Source organism: Lethenteron reissneri, chromosome 21, assembly GCF_015708825.2.
Source record: "Lethenteron reissneri isolate LAM-NWPU_2019-01 chromosome 21, ASM1570882v1, whole genome shotgun sequence".
NCBI classification, from domain to species: Eukaryota; Metazoa; Chordata; class Hyperoartia; order Petromyzontiformes; family Petromyzontidae; genus Lethenteron; species Lethenteron reissneri.
In genome coordinates, this window is record NC_083799.1 from 448,093 (window position 1) to 461,902 (window position 13,810).

General features: G+C 47.2%; 1 protein-coding gene across 2 annotated transcripts in view; it reads right to left on the reverse strand.

Moving 5' to 3' along the window:
* Positions 1 to 13,810, reverse strand: part of LOC133344998 (inactive dipeptidyl peptidase 10-like) — a 543,079-nt gene that overhangs the window by 148,821 nt on the left and 380,448 nt on the right. For both annotated transcript variants that reach the window (XM_061555335.1, XM_061555334.1), the window contains exon 5: positions 11,616 to 11,690. In XM_061555335.1, coding sequence (XP_061411319.1) covers positions 11,616 to 11,690 — 75 coding nt within the window. The remainder of the gene's footprint in view (positions 1 to 11,615; positions 11,691 to 13,810) is intronic.

Sequence of the window (13,810 nt, forward strand, 5' to 3'; positions counted from 1 at the left end):
AGGATGGGACGGAACGAGTCATCGCGTACGCCAGCCGGACCTTGAGTGGGGCCGAGCTGAACTATTGCGTGACCCGCCAAGAGTTGTACGCCGTGATTTTCGCATGCAAACAGTTCCGGCCGTATTTGTACGGCAGGAGATGTCGCGTACGCACTGACCATTATGCTCTGCAGTTTCTTCTTACATTCAAGGAGCCGCGGGGGCAGATGGCCCGGTGGTTGGCGCAGTTGCAGGAGTACAACCTGCAAATCAAGTATCGGGCTGGCCGGACGCATGCAAACGCGGACGCCTTGTCGAGGCGACCCACGGTGTACGCCGAGACGAGGGCGGAGGAGGCCTGCCCGTGTTTCACGGGGGGACGCTGCCGGCGGGCAACGGACCCCCGAGAGGCCGCGGCCACTGACCCCCCCCCAGCGAGAGAGAGTGCAGTGTGCGCCACAGAGACCCTCACAGGTGGCACTGAGGATCCTGTCGACCGCCCGGCAAACACGGGACCCGCGGCTCGGGACCCGATCGGACGGATCCAGGAGGACGTCGGCTGCGCCTTCCCGGGCCTAAACGACGAGCAGCTGAGACAGACCCAGCAGCGAGATCCGGATCTGGCGGCGGTGGAGGCGGCACTGCGAGAGAAGAAGGATGCACTACCAGGGCCCTGGAGCGGTTTGTATGCCCGGTTGTGTGTAGAAAACGGGGTGGTGAGGGAACTGGCCGACGCTGGGCAGCCGGGGTGCATCTGCGTTCCCGCCCATGTGCGACCCCAACTACTACGACTGGTACACGACCACCCGCTCGGGGGCCATGATGGGGAACGGCGCACCCGGGAGACTCTGCGTCGCCAGTATCTCTGGCCTAAATTGGCGCAAGATGTGGCCGCCTGGGTGCAGGGCTGCCGGGCCTGTCAGCAGTGTGGGCAAAAGCCGGCGAGGTACCAGGTACCCCTGAGGCCGTTCCGAGTCAGTCGGACGAATCAGTTGGTCGGAATCGACCTGCAGGGGCCCTTTCCACGATCCCACCGGGGCAACCGATATATTCTCGTAGCGGTGGAGTACTTCACCCGCTACCCCGTGGCGGTGGCTATCCCGGATAAAACAGCCCTCGTAGTGGCCCGGGCCTTCGTGGAAAACTACGTACTTAAGTGCGGGATCCCCGAACGAGTCATTACCGACCAGGGTAGTGAATTCGAGGCCGAACTATTTCAGGCGCTGTGCCGAGAGTTCGGGATCCAGAAGGACCGAACCACGGCGTATCACCCCCAGGCGAACGGGATGGTAGAGAGGATGAACCAGACTCTGGCCGGGAAGCTTAAACGCATGGCGGCCGCGAATCAACAGGACTGGGACGAACACCTTCCCTATGCCCTGTTCGCCTACACCACCGCCGTTCACACATCTACAGGACAGACCCCGTTCCTAATGATGTTTGGTCGCGAGTCTCGCCTGCCCGCAGATCTGCTGTTCGGTGTCCCTCCGCCGCAACGGGAGGAAGGGAGCCACCCCGTGGAGCACTTGCTGGAGACCCTGCGAGGGGCCAGGGGCCGAGCCTACCCGCACGGAGAGGCCGCGCACCAGCGGCAAGAGCAGGGCGCCCGACCCCGTATGGAGCCCCCTTTCTACACTGCGGGCTCCGAGGTGTGGCTGTACACTCCCCGCGTCGGTGCCGGACAGGTGGGGAAGCTGACCACCTACTGGCGAGGACCCTGGATTGTGAGACGGCAGATCTCACCATGGACGGTGCTGATTCAGGGAGGAGAGAGGGGCCGGGAGATGGTGGTCAACATCCGCCGACTGAAGCCGTGGCGAGCCGCCCCCGAGGGGGGGAGCCCCACCGTCCAAGTACCCCGAAACCCCGGGGTCCCCCCACCCCCCGTGCCCGGGGGCCTCGCGCAGTATATGGGCCCCACGGAGCCCCGGGCTCCGAGGGGCCCCGGGCGGGGCCGGGGGCGACGAGGACGGCGACCCTTAAACCCCACCGCCTCTGAGTTTGTTCCCCAGCCCGCAGGTGCCAGAGGCCGAGGGGAGCCGTTGGAATGGAGGAGGAGACCACCGCCGGAGCCCCAGGAGACGGAGCCGCCACCCCCGAGGCCAGCCACAAGGGCCGGGCGAATCCCGCGGACCCCGCGGCGATACCTCGTGGGGGCAACCCAGGCGAGGTGCTCCAGTCAACCCGGGACGGGGACTGGCACCCCGGGGGGCTATGTGGTGCCACAACGACGGGGCCGCTCTGCCGAGCCAGGGAGCCGCCCGGCTTCCACCACTGCACTGCCCCCCATCACCCCCCCCCACATAAGCACGCACCCGCACCCACGTAGGGCCTTGTGGTCGGGTCACCTACCCTGAGTTTTCACCCGAGGGCCCCCTCGGGGGGTTACCCCACGGTTTCTCAGGGCCAGGGAATTGGACAGGACCCTTCCCAGGCTAAGTAACACTGCGGCGCCGTGGGCGGATTTGAGATCGCACGACCACGGCGAGCTCAGAGAGCCCCGCAGTTAGAAACGCATACGGACACAAACACGGGTCGGCAAGGCAGATAGCTAGGATCAGGACCCGGGGCTGGCTGCTGATTAGCCAAAAGGTCAAAGGCTGGCGGGATCGCAAAAGGGCGGGAAATCCTAGGCTCAGGATTGGTCGAGAGACCAAGGCCGTCGGGACGAGGGCGCCTAGCCTTTGATGTGGATAGTTTAAAAGAAAACGCAGGGGCAGTGGGGAACGCTCTTCTTCTGCAGTAGTGAGACGGGGTCAACGACGAGGGAGTCATCGGGCGAGCCGCAGGATCGTCTGCAGGACGACCTGAGCGCCGCAAGGTCACCTAGGACTACAGACGGTATCGTATTACGCGCCTTACAACACCTCCGAGCGGAGAGCAGGATCCGTAGGAGAAGGTTAGTTCAGGGTAAGGACGAGTAGGAAAGCGGTGTAACAGAGAGCGCAGCATAGAATAGGGCTGCACGCCACTAGAGAGTGGGTTGGAAGCGCCTTGCTGGCTCGTACACACACACGGGTGGCTCGGTGGGTTAACAAGGGTTAATAAAATCTCGAGCGTAGTAACAAAACCGTGTTGTTGGGTGTTTTTGAACGTGGTATTAGCGTGCACTGCATTCGCGGGTGTGTGGTCGTTGTATGCGTAAAGGCCGTGGTCTCTGTACGATGGTGCGGGTACGGAGGTGTGTGTGTTAACGCCCGGGGAGAGCACTTTTGTGTGTTGGCGTGCCTACGCAGCCGTGTGAGAGGAGAATCGTCCTTGCACGATACTTGTGTTGACGTGCATGCGCGAGTGCGGGAGGGGACGAGTCGTCGCGTCGGCGTGCACCCCGCTCGCGTGTGCGAAACCGCGGTGCGCAGTGAAGCGGTTAGCTTTGTGCGAGCTTGCGTGTGCTCGAGCGCGTAATCGGCTGCGCATTGTTGTACGGTTTATCTCGCGCGCACGGCGGCGGCAACTTGAGTCGTTGTGTCGGCGTGTGCCCCGCTTGCGTGTGCTCGTTACGTGCGTAAAGTGCGGCGCGGTGGTGAGTTCCTGACCCCCAGCCCCGCGGCTCGAGTGCGTAATCGGCTGCGCATTGTTGTACAGTTTATCTCGCGCGCACGGCGGCGGCAAGTGTGTGTGTTAACGCCCGGGGAGAGCACTTTTGTGTGTTGGCGTGCCTACGCAGCCGTGTGAGAGGAGAATCGTCCTTGCAGGATACTTGTGTTGACGTGCACGCGCGAGTGCGGGAGGGGACGAGTTGTCGTGTCGGCGTGCACCCCGCTCGCGTGTGCGAAACCGCGGTGCGCAGTGAAGCGGTTAGCTTTGTGCTCGTTACGTGCGTAAAGTGCGGCGCGGTGGTGAGTTCCTGACCCCCAGCCCCGCGGCTCGAGCACGTAATCGGCTGCGCATTGTTGTACGGTTTATCTCGCGCGCACGGCGGCGGCAACTTGAGTCGTTGTGTCGGCGCGTGCCCCGCTTGCGTGTGCTCGTGTGATCCCGTGTTATAAGTGTGAACGCGTGTGGTACGGTGTATGCGTAAGCTCTCGTCGTGCGAAATCGGCGTACCCCAGGTGCGCGATTGTAACGTGAGCGGCCAGCGCGGCGCAGAGCGGCGCAAGAGTGAGTGCCGTGCAGAGCTGTGTGTGTGGGTGTGCGCGTACGTAATTAACCATGCCTGCTACGCGGACCCGCGGTGGAGGGGAATCCTCGGGCGACGGCTCCGACACCATGGGTGAGGAACTTAGCAGCGGTTCGCTTAGCAGCGGGGGGGCGATTGATGATGCTAGCCCGGCCGTTAGCATTATCGAGGGAGGGATCTCGGGGGCTAGCGACCCTCACACATACACTAAGCCATCAAATTCACCATGGAGGTGGAAAAGAATGGCAAGTTACCATTCTTGGATGTTTTAATTGAAAAGAAACCAGATGGCTTAATGGTACACTCTGTCTACAGGAATGCCATCCATATGGATGCCTACCTAAAACCTGACTCTCACCACCATCCATCCCAGAAGAATTCCCTCATCAAAACTCTACACCATAGAGCTCGATGTATTTCTGATTGTCATCACCTAGCCAGTGAACTGGAACACGTACACCAAGCTCTCAAGATGAATGGATATTCAGACCACACAATCCGTAAAGCTATCACCCCAACCGTTGGGAAAGAACCATCTGAGGACCCAATCAAAACCATCACCTTGACATACATGGCAGGGGTCACTAAAAATAATTCCAAAATCATGAGCAAACACAAGATCCAGGTTCGATTTAACACAGTACATGAATTTCGTAATCTGATCCCATCTGTGAAGGATGTGATCCCTGACATGCAATACCCCGGCGTCTACAAATTAAGCTGTGTCTGCGGCAGTATTTACATTGGGGAAACTAAGCGACATGTCTCGGGCCGTGTTCGTGAACATAAGGCAGATCTGAAACACGGTAGGACCAATACCTCGGCCATGGCTGATCATTGTTTTAATGCAGTGGGCTAACACGAAATTGATTTCTCTAAGACGAAGGTACTTTGCAAGCCCACTGGCTATTAACAAAGATTCGTTCATGAAGCCATCCATATATATAGACACAGACACAATTTCCACCGAGAAGATGGTTACAAACTGAGCAATCATTGGAAGGATGTTATTAACCAGTTTAAGTCATAACTGTCTGTGATGTTTCCATCCTACCTTCCGATGTAAGTAGTTATTTTCGACTCTCTGGTTTTACTTTAACAGGTTAAATGTCTCACACTAATACAGCCACCGTCGCTCGTGTCCTCGATGTGGCGGTGGCTCTACGATCTTATATTGACATGCTTATCTCTCACAATACAATGGCGACCTCCGCGCCTTCATCGTCGTGGTGGTAGCTCTCCGATCTTACATTTACATGCAAATTTCTCACTTTAACATCACTAGCCCCACCAACTTAGTTTATGACCTTTGGGCTACACCCATTTCAAACCTTTAAAACAGGTTGCCTCAGCAGCTTCCCCACTCTTTTTCTTTCCATTAACAGGTGCAAGGTCTCACACTAACACAGTCACCGTCGCACGTGTCCTCGATGTGGCGGTGGCTCTGCGATCTTACCTTGACATGCTAGTCTCTCACAATACAATGGCCACCTCCGCAGCTTCTTCGTCGTAGAGGTAGCTCTCCGATCTTACATTTACATGAAAATTTCTCATTTAACATCGCTAGCCCCGCCCACTTTCACTTATGACCCTTGGGCTACACCCATCTCAAACCTTTAAAACAGCCTGCTTCAGCAGCTTACCCACTTTTTTTTCTCCTGATGATGATTGCTTGTGTTGCGATCGAAACGTCCTAGTTTTTTTTGTTATTTTTGTTATTTTCTTTGATCCTATCTACGTGACTTTACCGAAAGACTCAAGAATATGTCGGTTCAAATTAATTTATTATTATGGAATATTATTATAAAGGCTATGAGAATTGGGGCAACACCATCTTTAAAAATACTTCAAAACATTTCTCTAGAAAACAAATTTTGAAGATGAGTGACAATTGGAAATACCACTCCACAATACTATCTCTAAATACTGTTTTTTTAACACTTCCCCGAATTTCTTGCTTTGACTGATACTAAAGTATTATTAAGCATAACAGGAAAACAGAGGGTATAGATAGAGCCCACAAATGGAGAACACTCAAATTCTCTATAAATTATTTGGAACCCAGCTTTATTAATTTCCTCATAAATGCGATCATGGTATCTTCAGACATGTTATAACTGGGTATTTGTTTTAGCTGCTCTTGTAGCATGCAACTTTTGTTGATGTATAAAATAAGTATATTTCTGAATTGGATCTAGATGAAGATTAACAAGTCGCTAAGCAAATTGAGCACAGAATAAACAACTGAAAATATTGAACAGCACGAGGAACTGTTCAGGGAAGAGTGGGCGGTTTTGCATTGAACATGTTTCAGATGATCCGGAGGTCAATTCAAATTGCAGTAACCAAACAGCCTGTTGCATTCACTCCAGCACCCCTTGAAAGCGAATTAATTATCTAATTAATTAGCTGCTTATAACAATTGGTTATTTATGCTTGCAGTGCTATATTTCAAAATGCCATTCATGAGGCAGAGTAAGAGTGGCTTATTTATTATGCATGCGTGCATTTATGACATTAAAACCATTAGTGACTATCATAAAGATGCCAATTAATTAAATAAATGTGTAACATTTTTTACTACTGGGACCTAGGTGCTCGGAACGTGATTGGGTTACCAATTGTCTTTAAAAATTTCATATGATCTTACCCAGATTAATTTTGCAATGTTTCACTCTGCTAAAAACAAAATTTCGTATCCCATGCTGTTTGTGGATGGTTGTTGCCTGTATAAATAGGATGCACCCAGTAACATTTTTTCAACATGCTGGACACACCTAGTGCAGTCAAAACTGATTGGGATTTTCCAACACTACTGCAATTTAGTTTATGTATTTTATGGAATTTCATTTGCATAATGTTGCCCATGGCAGTAGCTCGGTAGATGTAGGTGCTAGGAATAACTGGGTAAGATCAATAAACTGTTTAATTTACCGGGTAAAGCCCACCAAGATACTAGCTTTTTCAGAGGCCACACCTGATAACTCATCAAATGGGCTTATATGTAGTAGCCGCATTATTTGAATGTATGTTTTTAAACGTGGATGGCAAACCAGAGGACTTTTATACAAAAGTGGGCAAAAGATGCAGAGATGGGAAGATTGGTAGGTTTGGCATTGGAGTGAAGAATGAGAGCCGAGCGTCTACGAGTGTGCAGCCAGCTGAGATTTTCTTTTAAAGAAGAAATCTAGAAAATGTACGTAAAAAGGTCCATGTGGTACATTCAAAGAAGGAAACGAATGAAACTGACTTCATTCTAACATAATAAAGGTTTTTGGGTTAGATCGCGTTATTTATAAATGTGCCGCAAACCTCCACCACCCGACACGGCTAATCAGTCAAAAATGTGTCCCGTTTGCAAAAGTCAAATATCTCACTACTTTAGCGCACCGGTGTGTTGTAGAGTGGATCCACAACATTTACAATTTGAGTACGCCGTTTCGCTGGAAATTACATCCAGCATCTTCGTACAATTTGCCAAAATAGTGAAGCCATCCACCTGCTTCCGGTCTTAAATAGTGCAGGATGACGTCATCATTGTTAAACCCCATCAGGATTCGAGATCAGAGGCGGAGCTGGGGGTGTATGCAATTACAGTGGTACCTCGGTATACGTCGTTAATTCGTTCCAGAAGGTAGGACTTATACCGAAAATGACGTATACCAAACGAATTTTTCCCATAAGAAATAAAGGGAAAGGAAATAATCTGTTCCAGAGGAAAAGAAATGATATTTTATATGGCATATTATACATTAATGGGGTTGTATAAAAAAAACTAGACACTAATTACTAAAATGCATACAGAAGCCACGTGAACATCAGAGGAGAGTGCAGTAATATATTGTGTTACATTGTGCCTCTGCCCCCACACCTCTGCTCCCCCATCTTCACCAACCCGTGCTGACAAGCATGGTAAAGTATGGTCATGACAGCACAACATGCAAAAGTCTTCATCCAGTAGTGGATTGAAAAAAGGTTGTGCATGTACATTCATTACTTTTAGAAATTATTTTAATGTTTTCATAGTTTTATATGACAGAAGTTGCATTGTACTGCTATGATCAGTGTTAACATTAGCATGTGTCCACGTGGTTTTGATGTTTTGATATTAAGCTTGGTTGGTTCTAGACTCTCATTTATGGATTTCCAAAGGCGAAATCAATATGCAAATGATGAAGTCTCTGTTTGAATGTTCATGAAATCATTAACATTCCACACTGCCTCCTCTTGTATTTTAATGAAGACTATTGCACACAGCATAAAACACGTGGCACACCGCATGCTGACATACTTAATGATTTTGGTCACGTGCTTCCTGAGAGGTGACCCCACTTCTTGGGTGCTGAGCATTGCCAGCACAGCGTCCTGAGCTGTTTAACTTCCATACATAAGTTGAATACACTTCAGTCAGCTTTGACGATCACACTTTTTATTTATTTAATACATGTGTAGTGTCTTGTAAAATCACTTAGACTGACGCGTTGTAACAAGTCACCTGCTTACACTTTATTAACCTATTTCCGCACATGTTGTGGGCACTCTTTTCGCTGTCTGTACGGTTACTTCTGTTAACCAGTTCCCACTCTCATCTACGTTACACCTCACTAACCTGCACACAGCAGCTCCTGCTTTCAGCAGCTGCACACTCAAGGCTTCGCACACAACAGCTCTCACACAGAGGCTTGCACTCAGCAGCTCTCACACAGAGGCTTGCACTCAGCAGCTCTCACACAGAGGCTTGCACTCAGCAGCTCTCACACAGCTTCTCACACAGAGGCTCTCACTCAGCAGCTCTCACACAGCTTCTCACACAGAGGCTTGCACTCAGCAGCTCTTGCACAGCTTCTCACTCAAGAGGCTCGCACCCAGCAGCTCTCACACAGCTTCTCCCACTCCACCGCTGCCCTCGCCTACGCTCCCTCAGACCCACTCACTCGTCCGTCCCAGGCGGGGGGATCAACCATAACCCGCCCGGCGACGCGTGAGGGTTGAGGTCCGTTCCCGGTTTGAGCGGCAGCGGCGAGACGTCTTCTCTCTGGTCCCCAGCAACACGAACTCCTCGCTCCGCTCTCACGCCCTTCTTTATATTCCCCTCCCAATTATCCAAGACCTTCCTTGCGCCTGTCAGGCCATCAATCACCCCTTATCGCATGTCTCCCTGGCAACACCTCCGGCGTCAGCGTGAAACCCCGGGCCGACCTGGTTTGCACCAGCTTCTCCCCCAAATTAGGTGGCGGTTCGCCCGTGCAACCTCATGTTACACACAAGCACGTGTTTGTCCTCGGTTTCCCTCGGTCAACAGTGTTTGCCGTGTATTTCACCCCACTACACATGTAATAGCTCCCCAGAGAAATCTGCGTGTATTGTATTGGTAACAATGGCATCGAAGATGATTTTATGTTTGTTGTAAGCTCAGTAAAGATACAAACTAAAAACTATTTTAATTATTATGTTTTTACCAGGTAAGGCTCACTGAGCTATGTAGCTAATTTGCAGAAGCGATTTGGCCACAAATGATAGCTCAACGAGGTGGCTTATCAAGTGGGAATCTATAGCAGCCAAATACTCTAAACATATGTTTCTAAATGTGGAGGGGAAAACGAGAAGACATAGAAATTACACATGACCATGGGGAGAACATGCAAACTCTATATATACAGCCGTCAGGGTCGGGCTCGAACTCACGACCTCCTGTATACCAGGCGTAGTAATTTAACATATTGCTACCACGTGCAGCCAAATAAGAAGGGCTGGGAGAGCACGACCACTGTAGAGAATGAACGATGAGACCAGTTCATGGGCAGCAGGATTGCAGCATTGCAGGACTGTTAGGGATGTGCAGACAACGTGATACCTTCATCCAGCAGTGGATAGGCAATGGCTGATGATGAAGTAAATAGACTGCAATGCAATCCAATGGAGTAAGATGTTAATTCATGTATCCAGTTAAAATATTTACATTAATGCATATATTTACCAATACGGTTAAAGAAGTTAACTTTAGCAGTGTAAGAACACAATTGTGGTTGACAAGTTGGATGCAATGACAGTGAGTGTTGTCATAACAACATTTAGTTAAATGGCACTGGTTCCCAGGATTGCTATGTTACCAACAACAACATGCATTTGCTTAACTTAATGAAAACACAAATAAATATTGCATACTGAGATTATTAAAACCATGTTTCCCATAGCATCTGTTCACCTTCATCAGCTGTCTCACCGCGGCAGATATATTTTAATATACAGTCTGCAGAAGTACTTTTTTCATATACATTGAAACTCTTGGAAACAAGTTTCATACTTCTTGGCACAGTAATGTTTGTTATCACAGTAGTGTTATTCCTCTGATCTTGGCCAATATCATCTTTAATACGCTCACTTCATTGAGGCCCACTGTTGATTAAATGAAACCGATGATATTTTTTTATTTTACAATCATTATTTCAATGCCAGTGCACTTTACACTTGTTGTGCACTTGCATATGTTTGTAGAGTTCTTGGAATTTTAGCCAATTGCACTTTAGATAAAACCAGGATTTTAAAAAATTTAATTGTTATAGGCTCCAATTTGCTCTAATGACATTTATGTGCTTTAAATGCTATCACTGTTCTCTGATAAAACAAAAAATCATGCTACAAATAAAAATGTAAACGCTCCACAATTGCATTTTATATGAAAACTATTTTCTGGAAACATTTTTTACTTTTACAACAGCAATCACTGTTTCACCTCATAGAGCATGTGTCTTAAACGTAATATTACGGTTCCAAAGGAGAATATATTTTATTGTAGCGTCAGTTTAATTGCAGTGCTAATTGATTTTCGCGGGGTTGCGTTTGAAATTCTCGCCGCTGTCGCATGCGACAATCCAATAGAAAAACATTTGTCCAACAACTTATTTTCCTTAAACTTTGAAATCCGCATGCCTTAAACCACGTTTACACCATTTCTTTACATTTTCTGCAAGAAGTAAACATCTTGATCACGTATCCTCCACTATTTTATGAGCAAATGAAATCGTTACTGCACTGCCCTTTTGATGAGGGTTGCAACAATACTATCTACCTCCTTTGTGCTCTTGTGATTTTGTATTATTCCTGGTCCTCTCTGGCTCAGAGACACCACATGAGGTAGGAATGTCACCAGTGACGCAACCAATGAGTCAATGCTTCAAGGGTTCATAGCATCAAAAGCAGAGAATTACAAGCCACAACCGATGGTGAAATTAAAACTGTTACTATTCCATATTCAAGCAACTAAATAATACATAATGCTGACCTAATATTAAAAAGATACATAAATAATTTACTAACTGAAATTACATTCACTTTTCAATACAAAAACCTCATCTAAACCTCGCTAGCACAGGTTAATACAATGTACAGTACTATATTGTTCACTTAAGTTGGACCAAAATTTTAATATTAAACTATTGAAGAACCTGCTGAAATATTAAAATATAGACATTTTAAACAGAGTGACAAATCAATGCCTACGCGTGCCTTGCCTCACCTGCTTGACATCATATGCCAGCAGCACGTATTTGAGGTCCGGAGATACTTGATACTTGGTTGCCTTTAAGGATACCTGTCAAGATAGTGAGGACAAGACGATTTACTCTCAATATAAACTTTACAAAATCACCAACGTTGCATTAATTACAGGTGATATTTTGTCACTTTCATGAGGAATGTCAGTCCATAACCCATCTAGGATTGATAAAAACAAAAGTACCACTTTGTTAGAAGTTACCAGTCGCTGTCGTGTTGGGAGACCTTCTCATTGTAAATGCTGATTTTCCACCACAGGATCAAAGCTCAAAAAGGGATGAGCACTGGCCCATGTATATTTAAGCACGAAGACCATTTGAATTTGGAATGGATATGTATATAAAACAAATACAATAATAATCTGTCAAATTTATGCCATTATTGTACGGTTCATTTTCTTCCCCATACTGATTATAATCAAATTATGCCATTGGCATCATGTCAAGAAACAAATGCATTTCCATCTGGCACCTTCACAGCATGTGAGCAGCACATCATCTTTTGTCAGAGAACAGAGCTGCACAACCAATCAGGATACAAAAACTTGAGCTAATCACAATTATCGGACCTGGGCTAGTTAAGGGGCCAGGGCTACTTAATAATTCAGGGATCGGGGATAGTTACGTAAATTTTAGGATCCTGCATCCCTGTCCTAAAAATATCCCTGTTATGTATATCTAATGATTATGATTTGCAGACACCGATATCAGAAGAGCTTACAAATGAATTCGGTGATCGGAAATGTGGGTTTGCAGTGAGTGTTCAGACTTGTATTTAGATTTCTGTGCAAAAGACTACCAAGCTAAGAGTCATTCGGGCTGTCCGCATGGTAGACAAGAGTTACTCAGGCAGTGAGCCCAGGCTCCAAAGGGTGTGAGAGGGTGGCTATAACAGAAAACTCGTGTTCAGGTGTTCCCTTTCATTTAATTTCTTCAGAATCATGTTTTGTTGTAACTGTATTAAGATTACACTCAAAAATGCTGGTGTTTAATACAGTTGTATTTTTAGGCTGTGTACTACACTTGTGACTACGGCATTATCGATGTTCATACAAGCATATAGAAACTCAAATAAAATGAAACAAAAGCTGAAAAGTGCATAAAAAATTAAAGAGAAGAGCATGTCTGGAATTACACTCGGGGACCAAAAGTGTAGTACATTGATTAGCAAACAAATGAAAATCAGTCAAACCGCATTGACTGTTGAGAATGGTAAGTGGGCTTGGTAGGACACATTAGATGGGATGACAGCTGATGGATGAGATTGGTGATGGAATGGAAGTCAAAAGAGGGAACATGCACAAGGATGACAGCCATGGAGATGTAATAATGAGATCAGTTCACGTCCAGGAGATGGATTGTGGCACAGCAGGACTGTGAACAATTGTGATGGTGTGAGGAGGCCTTCATCCAGTAGTGAATTGTCAACAGCTCATGATGATGATTAATATGTAGAAATTCAAAGTACTCGTTGCATTCCTGAGCCATTTATGCCGAAATGGATCTTATCACACATTCAAGTCTGTCCAGGACATGATAAGACGTGAATATGACAAATGTTATTTTTTTAGCCATGCTTCAGAACATTAGTAAAGTGGACCCCCAGGGCAGGTTTGGATATCACGATCCACTGTGGCCAAGACCAAACTCTGGTCACTTAATTCATAGCACAATGTGGTAACCACCATGCCACCACTTCTTTGGATGTATAAATGAATATAAATACTATGCACAAACTTGAAACTGTGTCATGCTTATAGCATTTTAAATAGGCTACGATAGAATCATGAATACAGTTGATGAAACATTCTAAAGAACTTTAAAAGTATTGTGATATAAAAAAATTACAATGCTAATAAAACACACTTATTCAAACGCTTTGTTCACTTCAAGCATTCTGAATCAACATGGCAGTATATTCTTTTAATTAAAGTAATACCATAAAATCAATGCAAGTGAAGTGGATGCATCCGAATAATAAAGTAAAATTACTGTACGATAGTAAAACACATTGATATGAAGCTCATTTAATATTGACCAACTGTGATTGCATATTTCTCCCTACTAAAAATAAAGTGAAAAAAATACCAGCATCGGCAAATAAATAGAGCATGCGTCACACATCTGGACAACAGCGTAATGGTAAAATATGGCTTAA